Here is a 17,165-nt window from a genome sequence, read left to right on the forward strand (position 1 = left end):
AATTTCACAGATATATTTTTATTTTTAGGTACATTAATAAATCAAATAAATATTAATGATGCATTGAATAAAAAATGCACTTTTGAATTTCTCTCACCTCCTTATCAGTTTTAAATTTTTTAACAACTCCGTTATTAATCTTTTCCCCAATAATACTGCTCAACTGTGAGCTGGCATGCGCCTTCTGATTGGCACTGGGCTGTTGCTGTACAGCAATGGACATTGGTGTTAACCTGGTGCTGGATTTTGACCTGCCCCTATCACTATCGCCACTCCTCTCGGCCAGTCTGTCACTCAAATTAGCAAGGCGATCAGCGAGATAAGGAGAAGATACCGTTGACTCGACCATACCATCGAGTATATCATCATTCTCCATCTCTCGTTTTGCCAATTGCCACTCCATCTCGATTCTCCTCCTGTCACCCTCCCTCTTCTCAGCCTCTTTTCGATGCCTGTACTGATCCCGTTGCAGCATGGCTTTGGTCTCCTGCTCAAATCGCCTGATTCTCTCCTGAGTGGTGGCACTCAGTCCTGCGTACGTCCTGATTACCTCGTCATTTCCACTCTGTTTCGTCTCGTTGGAGGCATTAGATATCGTTGATACAGTGTCAAGGCTACCTGAGCTCACTTCAGGCAGTCTCGGTGAGTCTAAGCTCGAAGATGTCGTCGAGAATTGCTGCTGAGAGCGACTTGATATCGTACCGTTCAGGGGACTCGAGTTTGCACTGTTTACCAGGTTATTTCGATCCTGTCGATCTGGTGTGTGATTCGACTGACTCTTTGTCTCATGCATCATCACTATTTCACTTACACTGCACTGACGCTCGTTCAGGGCCATACTCTGACGCACCAGGGGCTCTGGCTCTGATTTCGTCTTTGTCTGGAATTCACCGACGAAATTTTTAATTACATACTAAATTGATGGCTTTTGGGTGGGTTAATTAAAAGCGGTGAGAAGAAACAATTAATTAGATTACTGACCTTCTCCTCTTCGTGCTCTTCACTCTCGTGCTCTTCGTGTCCCTTCCTTCGTCTCTGGATTTTCCTGTTAGCTGCGGATATTATTGAAGATACAATATCCTTAGCTGAGACCATTTCACGCATGCCTGTTAAGGGTGCAATGAAATAAATAAAAAAAACTAAAAGCGGACGAAATTAATATAATTGATGAGGTGAATAGATGAGGGTGGACTGACGATGCTGACTAATTTAAATAATAAAAAACTTGGGAAAAATGGGATTTTCTACATCTAATTCGTCTGAAATTCTAACGAATCTAATAATTCACGTGGCGAACTACCTTCAACTTTTTGGATATTATTCAACAACAAACTGTGATTGTTGGATGCTTCGACTTCGCTTCCATCCGCTGGGAGACTCAGGTTAACGCTTAATCTGCTCAAGTCGTCTAAGTCTTCTTCACAGAAGAACCAATCGACCTGTAGATAAAATGAAGGAAATATTGAAATATCAGCAACCAATATAAAAAAATAAAAATACCCACATTGTTCAATAAGCTCTCAACAATCCTGCATTGATGCGACATATCAGTGACCATAGTAACCATATTATCCCTGGAGCCGCTGGCCCTGACGAGAGTGGGCCCAAAAACAATGGCCAAATTTTTCGCCTCCATTTTATTAATCTCACTGTGTTCAACAACTCGTTTCAAATGAAACATGAGATACTTGAGTGTCTCAAAGTGATGCTCAGGCAGATCCCTGAGGAGTTTTCGTATCGTAGTCATGCGCCTCTGTGGATCCTCAATTTTATCAGCATCAATGAACATTGGATAGAGATCAGCAGTCAGAAGGGAATCAGGTAGCTGGCGAAAGAAGGATTTCAGTAGTGATGAGATAACATTGACATCACTCCACCTGGGATCCTGCAAATTAATGCTCTCAAATCCCTTGTTGACACTCTCCGTGAGCTGGGAAATGGCTGCGGTATTTCCTGGCACTCGGTAGATACCAATGACCTCCAGTCCCCTCGCCTCGACGATACTAGTGCACATCTCGACAATCAGGGGAACAAACTCGGAGAACGACGACTGAAAGAGAATAAAGAGAATGGAGCGTTTATTACCCACGAAAAAATTCATTCCCAACAGTTTTTCACGTCCTCCTGAAAGTTTAAGAGACTTACGACTGGGCAAAGTTCCAATGGTACTTTAAAAGTTGCACCCTCGGGTGGCAGTTGGGCTGTGGGCGATGATGGCGAGCCAGCCTGTCCATGCATACGTCTCAACTGCTTGGCAACTCTACCCTTCCAAGTTTTTGATTTTGGCGATGGCAGTGGATCCACCGTTTGACTCGGTTTTCTCGTTTTATTCACTGGTGATTGACCAGTTGGCGATCGATTTCGAAAAGACGTTAGCTTTCTTATTCCCTTGTGACTTGGCAGGGGACTCAGCCTCTGTCCACCCTGTCCAGCACTTGGAGTCGTTGGGCCTGGGGTCTGGGGCACTGCCTGTTGCTTGGATGTACTTGTATTTGCATCCTGCAATTTTTTTTTCAAATAAAAAATAACAATTTGAGAAAATGAAATTAGAGACGCTCTATGGAATTATCAATGAATGTCAATAAATTTTCAATGCTATAAAGCACCGAGAAAATTCACGGTCAGTAACCTTGGCTCATCCGAAAGGAGAAGAATTTCACTCCAAATATGAAAGCGGACATTGTCTTTGGAAAGTAGTAAGAATATGACGTGTCTATTATCTTGAATCACAACCACAATAAATGATTACTACATTTTTTTCATTAGTTTTTGTTTTGAATTCTCGGTAACCGTGTAAATTGTAACAGAAGCGATAAATTGTCATTTACCGATGGTTTTTCAGCTGCTGCGTGTTTGTGCAGAGCCCTCAACCACAATGCCATGGAAGCGGCATCCTCAGTCTGCAGTAGAACTTCCGCCGTGGGATTTGCAACGCGCAATACATGCTTCCGTTTCGTGTAATCATCAGCAACGTCAACGAGGGAACACCTGACGTCAACGTTCTGACCAGCATCGCCGTCGCTCGTTGCTGACGGACTCTGCAATCCCAAGAGAACATTCCATATTACTACACATGCACTCACTAATTATAATCATAATCCATCGACATATTAAATTTCAGGGAATAATCAGATATATGCTAATTATTTCGTGGGGAGTGAATTATTAATTAATTCTCAAATCTGTCGTCTACTGCTATAAATCTCCGTTAATCAATGATTACCCAGGACCCGGTGGAGCTCCATCGGCGTAATCTCCTCCCGAAAAGACCGTGAGTACTAAAATGCAGGGGGATACAGGAGTAGGAACTACTGTCAGCCCCCAGCATACCCTCGGAATCCACTTCACTGTATCTCTCCATCAGAATAATTTTCAATATTCCCTTTGATCTCTTCGCGTTATGTGATTATTCTGGATTTTAATGTTTCATTAACTTCTCCTCACATATCTGAGCGCACTTACACGTCAGTGCTTAGCATTCAACTGCACTCACTGCCTCTAACTCGCCTTCACCGAGTATAACCCAACCAATTCCCCACCCCGGTGCCACTAAAACACTCGCAAAATCATGAAGGAAAAAAAAGAGAATATTGAAGAGGAGAGAAAAAAATTGATGGGACCTTTCACCCAGACACATAAGACTTTAATTTATTATCGGATATTTTTAATGACCCCACGGAACACCTCCAGCATTATTCTATAAATCACCCTTACATTTCAACTCTCTGGGCTCGATTTTACGATAAGTTCAGTCTTAATTAAAAATATTTGCGTCATTCGTTCTGATTTTTTTTTTTCATTCTGCACATTCGAAATGATTCTGACAGAAAAATTTTAAATTCGCAATTTTTGGCGGTTCTATTCGAGTTTTTAAGGGTGAACGTAATGAATAAAATAAGGATAAAATATCGGTCTCACAAAACGCAGAGGCAATCTCCTGGGTCTAGGTTGTGGTCTGTGATAAGGCGACCGCTGTTTCCTGTCGATATTGTAATGAAAAAAAAAAGCCGCTTGCTTTTCTCGGTAGAAATATCGCTTTTCGCTCGATTCTCCAATCCACCGAGAGACTCTTCCGATACAACCCAATCGGGAAAGTTCTCCATCCATGAAAGGACAGTGTGAAGTAGCTTTTGTATGAAATCCATCCACAAATGACGGAGATAACGGTCTTTTGAGGAATGCCCAGCAGTGAAACTTTTTCCGCGCTCCCCCCACACGTCATGCGTTGGTCTAGTCTTTTCACTTTCCTATTTTATCTTCAACATCGCGGGAAAATGAGAATGGACAGGTGAGATCAGATTTAATGGAATTGGTTCGTCTGGAGTAGCTGGTGATCGACTCCGATTTTTTCTCATTGAAAGAAAAAAGTAGTCTAACTCAGCAGCTGTTTAAGTGGAAAATCGAGATCGGTCGGCTATTCCAGTTTTGTTAAATATAGATTTATATAAAAAAACAATGGATTTTCGAGGAAACATCCCGAGATGTTTTTTGTCGGAAATTTAATCAGCTACAAAAAAGTCCTCACACTATTTCACGTTGAATCGATAGCTCTCGAGATAAACCAGTCGAACGCACGATTTTTTGAGTTTCATTATTTTCTCTCGGTGAATCATATTTATTCCACGTGAAATTGCACTAGAAAAATTTATAATCGTCCCCAACCGAGTGTAATGAAATGCAAAATGTTCAGGGTCACGTTGGTGCGACAGTATTTGTACGGTGGAGGCAGTGAACGCCTTATTCATACAACGGTTTAATTAATTCCGAGGGACGTATGTACACGTATCGAGCGCGTCCTCGATGGCCATATGAATTGACCGGCGATTGCCGATAGTCGTTCATCGTATTAATACTCGTGGTGCATCTTATCTGGTTTATGTGTCGCCTCCTCGCAACACAATCCACTGTGGGACTAGTCCCGGTGCTAACACCCAAGGAATAAACTACATTTGACAATGAAATTTTACTGGTATATTAAAATACTCTCTTCTCAATTTTTACAACCGTGTAATCAACTGAATAATTTCAAGAGAAACATTTTTTCAATAGGAAGAAATTGGATTTTTTTCAATTATTTATTTATAGCGTTGGAGCTGATTCCACGATTTTTTTAAATTACAAGAGCACTGTTTTTCGTGTCAGCTAGTTTTCTCTGTCAAAAGTAGTTTTTATTGTAGGAGTCGTCATACTTGGGTAAATCCACACTGACTCCAGCGTTTTCTCCACAGTCATTCGCGAAACCGAGAAACTCCGCGAAATCCGTTATTAATTGTTTCAACTAGTGTCGACTAGAGACATTGAGAATAGAATTGACTGATCAAGAATTGAGCAGACAATTGCGCAATTATCAGAATTCATTTTTCAATTCGCTAATTTCATATTCAACACCTGGAAAATTGTCTCGATTCAGCGTTTCACCTCTTGACTATTCAATGATTTATGATTGATATTTCCAATCATCGAGGGTTTAATTGTTCAAGTACCGCGATGGATCACTGGGGATCAATTTCAAAGTTTCATTACGAAGGAAAGGATCTTCGGGAGCAGTGACGGTCACGACTCGAGGGTTTTAGAAAGCGTGAAATGAAAAATATATGATTGTTGCAGTTGATGCACTCGTAGGGGTAATTACACTAGGAAGACTTACCTGACTGTGGCGGTCCTTATAAAAATGGAGAATTGGGCCTCGCAGGACACCCCACACCTGCTTCCAGGATCTGTCCGTCGATCTCTGAAATGAAAAATAATTTGTTATGAATCTCCCCCAACGACTCAGTATTTTTTTGAACAGGAAAAACGGAAATTCGACGAGTAATTGTGAATTACCTTGCCATCCAGAACGGTGAACTTGACGTGGAGTGAACCCTCGCGCTCAATTGGCTCCACGTCCTTGGGTATGGAGCTGCCGTGTGAACTCTGAATGCTATTGCTACAAATCACCAAAACAACGGATAAATTGATAACCATATAATCTGACAGAGGCAAATTAACACGGACATTGACGATAACATTATTAATCATTCAATTATTAATAGGATTAATGGAGTGAAAGATATTGTGCCCCGGGACGTTCCACTCCGATCCCGAGGCTATTTGCGAGATCTCGTTCATTGGAGTTTGCTCGTCATCCTGATAAATTGGTTATTGATATTGATTAATTATCGGCACCGTTAGAGTTTCGATCGTACCCACGTAAACACCAGTATCAAAATCACGATCTCGCTGATGTACTCCTCGTTTCGTTTGGACATTCTGTTTACACATCCATACGAGTAGACAGGCTGCTGTTAGTTTGCGGGGGGAAGAGAAAATTTGAAAACGTGATGGAATTTGCAATTTGTAGCTGCGCATATCTACAGCACAGGAATGGTTCGATTAAACATTATGGTAATCACACATATTTACAACAATCAGGTTATTGCTACGTGATTGTCGAACGCCTTGGAGTGATTCAGAGGGGAAAAATAAATACTATACACATTTTTTTTTTTTTTTCATTTCCGAAGATGCGAATTATTGCGCGTTGCCACTTGTTCACTGGATTTCAACACTTGGAAAAAATCATAAAGACTCGCGTTCATCGGCCCAGGGAAAGTCCAACACTTGTGGTACTTTAACGACTCGTAACGAAGACCAAAACACGGAAAGCAAATAATCACGATTGGTAATCGAAATTACGTCAAGAGCAGTGGCTTTTGAAAAAGAAACTCTCCGAGGCGTCGACTCATCCCCCGGAATTATCAAATATTATTCACAGATAAGAGCGATAAATATCTTAACAAATACGATATGCAATTATTTCGTTATCACTCGTTTACATCGGGTTTCGGCTTTGCATTATGGATAAAACGAGAAAGGAAAAAATTAGATGCCACAAAACATTTGGAGGGAGACATTTGCTGGTGGGTGGTGCCTCACCGATGATTATGACGGTGCGACGAAGCCGACGTTACGTCCTCGAAGATACGAAGCAGTGGCGTTATGTCACTGGGAAATAGTGGCGGTCTCCATCGTTTGTGCGCACTAGAATCATGTACCATTGTTTTATATCCTAAGTACACGTCTCGCGATAATCCCTTCATTCTACAAATTAACCATTGCCCTGAAATACTGCATTAATATTTTTCTCTTTATCCTGACACATCGTCTGAAAATTGGAGCTGAAATACACCACTCCAGGACGAAACGAACGTACGTCGAGCCAACAGTCTTCTACCCTCTGGCAACTGAATTGAAAATTCGAAAAGATAAATTTAGTATTCACCTTCTGATGGCTTGGGTGACTGGTTCAGAATCGCTGAGTTCTAGGTCACTGTCCACATGCATCCGCTCGCCCCAGGTGGCTTTGAGATAAGAGACTCGTCTCGTCGCACGATCCTCATCGCCTAATGCAACAAATGAGAGAAAATCGATTTAAAAGGATGCATTGGTCATGGGAAAATTATGATATCAGGCTATCACGCCCCTGATTGATGCCTCTGGGGCTGAAGGAAGTGAAGTACTCACTGATTTGAGTGTTTTTCTGTCGCCTCAGCACCACCCCATTCGTTGCATTACTGCCTGGAGCTGTGAACATTAAATAATAAATAACATTGTGCACGATTGATACTTCCAGGGTAAATTAAATTAATAGGTAACACCATGCCGTTCACCAATGAGTGCCAACACCTGTGTTATTACAGCATCAAGCTTCATTATAAATGCTAAGTCCATGTGGCATTCCACAGCCCTGGGGTACGTAATCGAGTGCATAACAACACTATTACTATTTCATCGCACTCATTTGAGGGGAATTTATGTGGTCTATCATTTCTTCAATATTCTATCATCATCGTCCACTTTTTCGTCACTGTTGTCCTTTCGTAATGTCACAATTGCCTCTTTATGTTAGTGAATTTAATTTTAGAGAATAATTTTCTTCGTAAGGGATTGAAAAAGCAGAAGAGGTCATGGGATTTTTTTTCTTCTCTTTTTGCACTTGAATGAATTGAGTTCTTTGTGGTTTAAAAAAATGTTCGAGTGTTTAGGCAGTTAAAACGATAGCGGTTAATGAATTAGTCTGTTTAGTCATCTTTCTCTTGATTTTTCTGACCTAGAAGCCCATTTGTTTGGTGATCGTTGTTGAGCTCTTCCGATGAATCTAAAGGACGCAGTGGATTTGGAATGGAAAGCTGATTGGGCCGTACTGGCTGGGGTGGACTAATTGTAACACTGGGCAGAGTCACTTGACCCTCACCACTCGTTACATTATCCAGGATCGTTGTTGAAAATAGTGGAGCACTTGACATGTCAGTTATCTGCCTCTCATCCTCTCGCCCCTTGTCCTGTGGCTCTCTCTCTAATATTTTTTTTTCACCATTTCATTTTCACGAAATAATTTTCGGAGTATTCTCGTAAACCATGCAATAAACCCGTGATTTAAAACGTCGAGAGATGCAGGAATGTCGCGAGAATTTCAGTTAAAATGTAATGAGAGAAGTCGGGAATATGAGTTACCATGAAAGCCCAGGAAAAAAAATTCTTTACGATATTTCTAGTGTCTCGTAAATACTTGAATTCCGTACACATTAATTCATTAATGTTTTGGACACTTATTAATGAGATAATTTAACCAGCTAATGCGATGCTTTTATCAGACATATTTTTACTTAATTTCTCTCTAATCCTTCCCCCCTGTAGGTATAACTTCAAAATAAAAATTTAAATATCAGGATTTGTCCGTGAATTTTTATGAAAAAAATAATGAACAAGGGGACTGGAGGATCGGAGAGAAAAAAAAGATTTTACGATATGCCACTTGAGTCTTTATATCCCTTTATAAATCCATTTTCGCTACCTCTTCTCTTCTATTTTCCATCCGTTAAAACTCGTTCGGTGTCAAATAAGTGTAAATAAATGAAAAGATGAAAAAGTAATATAAATAGTAAAGTGAAAATAAAAAGTTAAATTGGATAAGAAAATTCTTGGTGGACTAACCGAGCTGACTTCTAACAGCCTGAAGATAGCTGTCCTGTCTCTTTGCTTTGCTGTTTCGTGCCTCAGTCTCCAGATCCTCTGGCTCATTCTGCCAGGTATGCCTGACGCCTCGTCGGGTCGTTCCACCGTTCACAGCCTCCCAGGATTCAGCACTATTGCTTCTCGCTCGCAGTCTAACCGGTTCCATCTCCACACCTTGCTCATCTGACGACAGATATATATGTATTAACCATTGTAACATGAATTTATGATTTAATTGAAAAACATATCTCTATTCCTCGATTCATATTCGATACACTCCATCAATCATATCGAAAACACTTGTTATTTTACAAATGTGCACAGTCATCGCACGCGGAGATGTTCATTTTATTCAAGCGAGCCTTTTATTATTGTTATTATTATTTTAATTATTCAAATGAAAAAAATCTACGCACACTGCTAAAAATAACTGAATTTTCCAAAACCTGAAAATTCTGTGGAATTTTTCAAATAATTTATGGCAATACTGGCAATAATTCTCGGTGGAGGAAAATTTATTCGTTATCGTCTGCAGAAAAAAATTGCAACATTTTTTTACTGCGAATTTTATCTTGCGAGAGTCAAACAAACTTTCCCACATTCAATGAGAACAACAGTGACATGTGTTACTGTAAATAATAAGAAGCTGAACAACTCGAGGCACTCTAAATCTTGCTGATGACACTGCGAGACACACGATTTTACTCTCTGAGGATTACTACCTGGAAACTGTGAATAGGAGGACGGAGGCTCGCAGTGGATGTATTTGCTGCCTACGGGAATTATTCGATTCCCCGATAATCCTCTGCCTAGATATTTTTTTTCTACATCGCATGGAAGAAAAACATTATTATGATTCATGAGAGTGGGTGGAGGTAATCGTGATAAATGACCAGAAATTTTCGAAAAAACTTTTGAACGAGAGTCATTGAAAATTCCGTATGCAAGTGGTGGATAAATCAATTCCGCCGAGACTTTAAATTGATTTATCCCACTTTAAAACCCTTTCTATCAGAGACCAATAATTTATTTTCAAAAATGGCATCCATTTTTTTATAGCCAATTAATTTTTATTTTTAATTCACCTTTCATAAATAAATCGATATTTATTGAATTTATAAAAATCCTCACCTGAATCGAGTGACTTGCTCTCCCGATGATTCGCCCTCCTGCCCTCAACCCCCTCAGCCTTGGACTCGAACTCTCTCTTCCTAACAGCGACATTAGGTACACTCCTCTTATTAGAAAGCCTGGACAATTCACTCTTATAAAGATTGGTACGATCGCTGGTGGGTTCATCATCATCACTGAGAAGTCTTCCCGACTCGAACTGTTTAGCCCTTCTCGACACAATTTGCAATCCCTGAGGTACAGGGAACTTCTCCTGCTTTTTGTCAGGTCCAGGAGAAGAGGGTAAAGAGGAGGTGCCATTCCTGACATCCTGTCCTTGTCCCACATTCTCATGTATCCTGGAGAGAGTCGTCACAAAGCACTTGTTGTTCCCCTTGTCACCCTTGCCAAACGAGAAATGATTCTCCTTGACGAATTGTCCATTAGCATCACAGAGGGACGAATAAAACCTGTCCCTGATGGCCTGAGCATCCTCAACCACTCCATTCTCTCTGCCCTCCCTACTCTCCCTCTCCTCTCCCTCGCCCTCGATATCCCTGACCCTCTGGACATTTTGATTACCAGGTTTACCATTTTTAATTCCCCCTTTATTAGCATTCAGATCGCTCTGCTCGTTGGGTGGCCACACTTGCCTCTGGAGTTTCTGAGGTCTCGCATAAAACTCCCTCTGCACCCCCTGATTCTGATTCTGATTCTGATTTAACCTGGAGGCCTCATCCGGCAACAGCCAGCCAATGGGATGACTCGGTCGCCTGAGGAACTCTTCCTTCTGCTCGAAGCTCTTCCTGAGTCTCGTCATTATGACAGAGTCGTCTGAGCACTCGTTTCCAGTTAACGTGGAATTCGAGTCATACGAGGAGAGACTGCTGTCTTTACTGGCTGGTGATGAGTCCCGCCTGGAGTCTATACTAAGTCGAGAGGATTCATTTGAGACCTCGTGATCGGTTGGGGGGCCACTGCCCTCACTAGCCCTTCGTGTCACGACTCTTCTGCCCGGCCGATAAATTGGCACTTGTGGCTCAGCTCTGGACACTGGGTACTGGTGATCCAAGGATTTGCTGAAGGTACCAGTCAGGTCTGGTCGGACTCTTTCGTAGATGGGGTCCTTGATCCTGTCGTAGATCTGCTCGCTGCTGGGGCGAGAGTAGATCGACTCTGGACGCGTTCGATCGTACAGGTCAAAACGACTCTCTGGATTACGATAGGTGTCGTCCTGCTGGAGGGAGCGACGTTGGGAGCGATCGTCCTGACGGTAATCCTGATTTCGTGCCTCTGTCAGGGGGCGACGTTGCACATTCGGCACTGACGTCATCTTCACAGCTGGCTGATCTTTGAAGGCCTCTTGGGAACGATAAGCACCTGTTCCCTGATTCTCCGAGCCCGGGGGCGAACACACCCAGGACTGGCGAGAACGCGGTGAGGGGCCTGGAATCATGCTCATCGATCTTCGTTGCTTCTGGAGTACTCGCTCCGGGGAACGGAAACGACCTGGACGCTGGTTTGTCTCCGGATTGTGAGCTGTTTCACCGAAGTACTGGAAAATTCAAGGGAGTGGGTCACACCGCTATTTTTTTTTTTTTTTGGAATTCAAGACTCGTTGTGGAAATTGAAGGGAAAATTTTATGGAATTTTTAATGCACACATTCTTGGGTGGATTAATCAAGTTATTAATTACCCTTTGCAAAATATCGTCCTCCTTGGCAACAACGAGCAATCTCAGCCAAGGTCCCGCTTGTTGTATCCTCTGTACAACACTGGCGTACTGTTCCCCTCTAGTCGGTACACCGTCCACAGATACAACTCTATCACCAGTACGCAAACCCGCTTCAGCAGCTGGTGAATTACCACGCACTTGTTTCACGAAGATGGTGTCCATGGGCTCGTCGATCTTCGTCCGCTCGTGTCCCGGCAACATCTTCACGGGAATAATCATGAATAACCGGAATATTTATTGAAATGTTTTGTAATTGAGAAAAGCCGAATGTCGATTTATTCTTTTTAACCGTTTGTTAGTCAATTGATTGATCAATCTCGTGTGATTAGTAGATTGGATAACTTACGCAACAGGACTCGGGCGGATATACGATGAAGTGACGTAGGGTAAATCCAAAGCCATTTTCGCTGCGTCTCAGTAACAGAGTTCGTGGACCACGTGGAGGTGAGCTCAGAGTGCCCGAGGATGGTGCCGGTGGTGGTGGTGAAGCGTGTCCAACCTGAGGAGCGATAAAAGATCATAAAAAAAAATGCACAATGTACGGAATTCAAACGAGTATTTGATGGACTGCAAAATTAATTGGAGGATTACTATGAAAATATCGCGGGGAAAAAGAAATTGAGGGGAAAATGTCAGAGGATATTCCAGACATCTGGATGATTGAGTGGAAAAAAAAATTTTTTTTCCTTCCAGGAAAAATCTCGTGATTGCACGGCGGGAGAAAAAAAAAATAGTGAAAATTATTGAAAGCTAGTTTGGGGGGGAATTTTAATAATCAGTGACATGAAAAATTTAATCAATTGGTGATTCTCTGGACTCGTCAATGAGGCGCGACAATTAAGGTCGGCGAAATAATGGCGGGGCACTGGGGGCACGATGGAAGCGCGTGGTACAGTTTAGAATGTTATCTAACACTCAAAGTGTATGTTAATATCAACCGGACGGAAATGATGGGATGCTGAATTATACTCTTTGGCAAGGTGACATCCCAGGCACGCGATCTTTCGCACTGTATGCGCACATCCGCCGTCGATTTGTTTCAATTTAAAATCCAACGAAACACCAAGTTCAACCGGAAATGAACGATTTCTGTTCGCAACTCGTTACGAAAAAATAATTCAGGAGCTGAAGGATAAAGGGGAATGAAATTGAAACTCAATACCTTTTTTTGCAATTGAGTTGCACATTTCTATTGATTTTTTCTAATGAAAAAAATCTAATTCTAACGAACAGTATGGGACTACCTAGAAAAAAAACAGAGGAAGCCAAGAAAAATACCAATTAAAATTCCATTATCACGTCTGCAGGAGCATGAGATGAATCCCCCGGTTACAATCTCTGCGTAATAATTTTAATGGCCCCGGGGTATATTACAGTAGTACGAGAATAAAAAAAAAAGGCAGAAGTAGAAATAAATGCGTATATCCTGCAAAAGTCTGCAAGAACTTCACCAATGCCCACGGGTTTGCACTGTACGTGTATATACTGTCTCTACGACCAGAACAACCGGCTTCTTATTTCTCCACCCTCCTCATTCTTTTTTATTTATTTTTATTTCACTTCTGCCTCTTTTCCAAACTCTTTTTTAGTCGGTTTGGTCGTTCTGTTCTGTATATACACCGACGGTTTATATTTAGAAACACCACGAGTATCCTTGCACCGGTGTCGGTGTACTCGTAATCCCAGGGTACACGAACCCCTGGAGGAAGGTGTAAAAGGGCTTGGGATGGAGTTCGAGGCGTGATTCAAAGTGTCTCTGATCGATTTATGATTCAAGACACTCGAGATTATTTTTCACGTCGTAAATCATTTATTTCGGTTTGCGTGGGAATATTACCAAATGCATTATTTTACAAAACCGCGATAAAAATTCCAACGACTTTAACAATCTACAAAACTGAGAATAAATTTATATTTAATATTTTCCTCAATCCCATAAAATTAAAAATTATGAAATGTCAGTTGTCATGAAAAAATAAAAACTAGAAAAACAATGGTTAATATTCCGTTCTCATTCGCGAGGAGGAATTTATAAATAATTTTTTTTTCGACGATTGCAGTAACAGGGGCACCCTTCAACTTTAGATGCTGATAACTGACGGGCGTTGACAGTCTAGGCGTTCTAAACTGACAGCGAGCATTCCGGTCTTGAATTTCAACTGGGACACGATTTAAACAACAGTTTCCCAATTCCTCGTTTCCTATCCCCCGGGAGAAGCCGACTGACGTCGAGCATGCGATATGTTGATATTATTCTTGGCAGCATGACAGCAAGAAAAATTGCCAGGTGCAGAGGGAATTGAGACAGAGACCCGATCATTATCGACACATTCACCGAGAAAAAATATCTGCCAAATGCCCATTAACTCCATCCCAAAAAACCCAAATTACCTCGTAATTACGACGATTATGTCAGCTCCCATTCATTATTAATTTATGAATAATATAATTATTATATTGTTGTATGACTCAGGGTGGAAAATTTAGATAGGAAAATTTGAAGTGAAAATTTGAGTGTCATACATAAAAAAATGTGAATGCATTGGATTTGTAATGGCGAATTAATAACGGTTACTGGTAAATCGTGATTTGACGAGTTGCCAGGATAGCCGAAAGATGCATGGAAAACGCTCGAGTGGGCACAGACTTGGAAGCTGTCAACGAGTTTATTATGTAGCTGTCTTTAACATATTGCTCGGGTTGTTGTTAGCCTCCGGGTCGTCTCTTACTCGAAGGAAATGGCCATACGGTAAAACGCACTTCTTCAATGCACCTCCTGTTTTCAAACCCATATATCTGACCAATCCATAACTCCCTTGCCCCCTATTCCACAATTATTCAACGAAACCTCCATCACCCATTCCGTAACAGTCATGAGGTGACTAACGTTACGTACGTTACGTACATTTATGTGAAAAACCGTCGGCCAACAACCAATCCATTCAACGTGATATACGAAGCACATCATACTTCAGAAATTCTCATTACTTCTGTCTTACTTTGTTGTATTGTCCATATATTCGAATATAAATGTAGAATATCGATAAATATCTGGTGGATCATGGGTGTGGGAGGTTTACGAGGGTATGATAAATATCGTTAAGGAATATTGCACTGCATCCCATTCAAAGGTGACGAGAAATCATTGAAAGATTGAGATTAGCGATCGATATAAAATATTTATGACCCCCATCATCAATCAATCAATCATCATCATCATCATCAATTTGGGAATTAGCCCTAGCCATAATGAAAAAAAATCTATTTTTATTTCACAATTAAATTCAATTTTTTTTTGGGCGGATAGAAAGGTCCGCTACTCAGAAATCACGAGTTTTCCCGAGAATTTTGAGAAAAAAACATTTTTATCGATTTAAAAAAAATATATATTTTCATCGATTTTCGAAAAAAAAATGGATGCTCATCGATTTGCGAAAAAAAAATTATTTTCATGGCTCAATTGAATTCAATATTTTTTTGGATTCATAGAGAGGTCCGCTACTTGGAACTCACGAGTTTTCCCGAAAATTTTGAGAAAAAAACATTTTTATCGATTGTCAAAAAAAAAACATTTTCATCGATTTTCGAAAAAAATGGATTTTCATCGATTTTTGAAAAAAAAAATTATTTTCATCGCTCAATTGAATTCAATATTTTTTTGGACTCATAGAGATTTTTTTTTTTCAAAAAAAAATCATTTTTATCGATTTTGAAAAAAAAAATATTTTCTTCGATTTTCAAAAAAATGGATGTTCATCGATTTTTGAAAAAAAAATTATTTTGATTTCTCAATTGAATTAAATGTTTTTTTGGACTCATAGAAAGGTCGACTACTTGGAACTCATGAGTTTTCCCAAAAATTTTCAGTATGGAAGATACCCATCGAGCCAAAATGGGGCAATTCACTATAAATTCGCAGTTCGTACTCCAGTAAAGGGGTCGGGAATTTGCAATGATAAAAATATTGAAGAGTGGTATATTCACGAGCGAATAAAGAAATCATTGAACTTGTTTCCCCATGCCTACCGAGCAGCTAAAATAAATTTAACGCTCAAAACGTGGTATTTTACGATTGAGTGAGTAAGTGAGGTATGAAAACCCATAACACTACAAACAACGCAGTTAACACCGAGTGAAAGAAAACAAAACGTCAAATAATGGTAGGTAGAAACACGAGTGAGGTGTCAAGGACTAAAAGTGATGCTTAAATCGCGCCATTGGCGTTGAACAGTTAACGAGCGAATTGTCGATTGTTCGGATAGAGTTGAACCTTTTTCTCAAGAAACCTGAGAGAGCCCACCGCAGCCACTCTAATCACATCAGCAATCTCAGGCACGACTGCTATTCCAATTGCTCCTCAATTCATCACCGACAATAAAAAAATTCAAACCGATGACATTTCATTGCACTGCATTTAGAGCTCACCATGAAAATATCATTGCACAATCTAGATGAGGCACTGCAATGAGCTATTCCACTACCGTGTACATAGGTGATTGCTAATAATAGCTACCAACGGGAGATGATAGCATCGATCCGAGGGGTGAGGTGAAAGAAAAATGAGAGAGGAACTGGTCCGTTATATCTCTCCTCCTGGTTGAATGGTGGGGCCAGATGGTTTCAATCACTTGACGTGAAATGTTTGCTGAGAATCCGATAGCCCAGTGTACTAACAATTCTCCATTGGTAACTATTCGTTGAACATTTGTGTTGGCGATGGGAAGATGGGAAGACCCCTGGACCAGAGCCACGGGTTTATCTCACCTCCTGCTAAATTCACGTAGTGATTTTGTTATTGCCCGGGCACACCGATAAACTCCTCGAAAATATATAAAATATAAACACCATTTGAGAGAAAAATATGAGAAGACGAGATTCGCCAATAATTCCGCATAAAATCCACAAAACAATGAACAAGACTATCTCCCCTCGTTAAAACTAGTGTATTTTCAATGGAAATTGTCGTCCATATCGAAGTTGAATCTTAATTGCTAAAAATTATCACTCGCCAACGATAACAGCAGTTAACAATCTCAACCATTGATATTGCAAAACGGTATTTATCGATTTTGCTCGGAATGACGAGATTCTATGGTCGTTATCGAGCTGTTCCATCGAATTTCAATTCTCTATTCTATTTGAAATAACATCCGGTTTAGCAGTACGGAGTGATAATGATCAGGGTGAAACTGTACTCGCGAAAATGAAAGGAAGAGGAGTGACATGTAATATGATACTGGATTTCTCCATTTTAAAAACATACAAATCCACCAGAGGCATGTGGTGACGCGCAATTAACGTCGACTCGCGAATACCTGTAAAT

The 17,165-nt window shown here is 40.7% G+C and overlaps 1 protein-coding gene across 6 annotated transcripts in view; it reads right to left on the minus strand.

The window, feature by feature from the left end:
* Positions 1–17,165, minus strand: part of RhoGAP19D (Rho GTPase activating protein at 19D) — an 81,986-nt gene that overhangs the window by 6,010 nt on the left and 58,811 nt on the right. For 2 of the 6 annotated variants that reach the window (XM_011302227.1, XM_011302232.1), the window contains exons 3-19: positions 12,189–12,341; positions 11,804–12,043; positions 10,129–11,662; positions 9,720–9,821; positions 8,977–9,180; positions 8,093–8,338; positions 7,507–7,566; positions 7,265–7,385; positions 6,919–7,023; positions 5,827–5,929; positions 5,648–5,731; positions 2,829–3,038; positions 2,146–2,499; positions 1,505–2,050; positions 1,301–1,439; positions 982–1,106; positions 98–880 (exon numbers count right to left, since the gene is read on the minus strand). In XM_011302227.1, the coding sequence (XP_011300529.1) occupies positions 98–880; positions 982–1,106; positions 1,301–1,439; positions 1,505–2,050; positions 2,146–2,499; positions 2,829–3,038; positions 5,648–5,731; positions 5,827–5,929; positions 6,919–7,023; positions 7,265–7,385; positions 7,507–7,566; positions 8,093–8,338; positions 8,977–9,180; positions 9,720–9,821; positions 10,129–11,662; positions 11,804–12,043; positions 12,189–12,341 (5,109 nt within the window). The remainder of the gene's footprint in view (positions 1–97; positions 881–981; positions 1,107–1,300; positions 1,440–1,504; positions 2,051–2,145; positions 2,500–2,828; positions 3,039–5,647; positions 5,732–5,826; positions 5,930–6,918; positions 7,024–7,264; positions 7,386–7,506; positions 7,567–8,092; positions 8,339–8,976; positions 9,181–9,719; positions 9,822–10,128; positions 11,663–11,803; positions 12,044–12,188; positions 12,342–17,165) is intronic. The other 4 variants (XM_011302228.1, XM_011302229.1, XM_011302231.1 and 1 more) reach the window with 4 other exon arrangements.

Source organism: Fopius arisanus, unplaced genomic scaffold (assembly GCF_000806365.1).
Source record: "Fopius arisanus strain USDA-PBARC FA_bdor unplaced genomic scaffold, ASM80636v1 scaffold00026, whole genome shotgun sequence".
In the NCBI taxonomy this organism is placed as follows: domain Eukaryota; kingdom Metazoa; phylum Arthropoda; class Insecta; order Hymenoptera; family Braconidae; genus Fopius; species Fopius arisanus.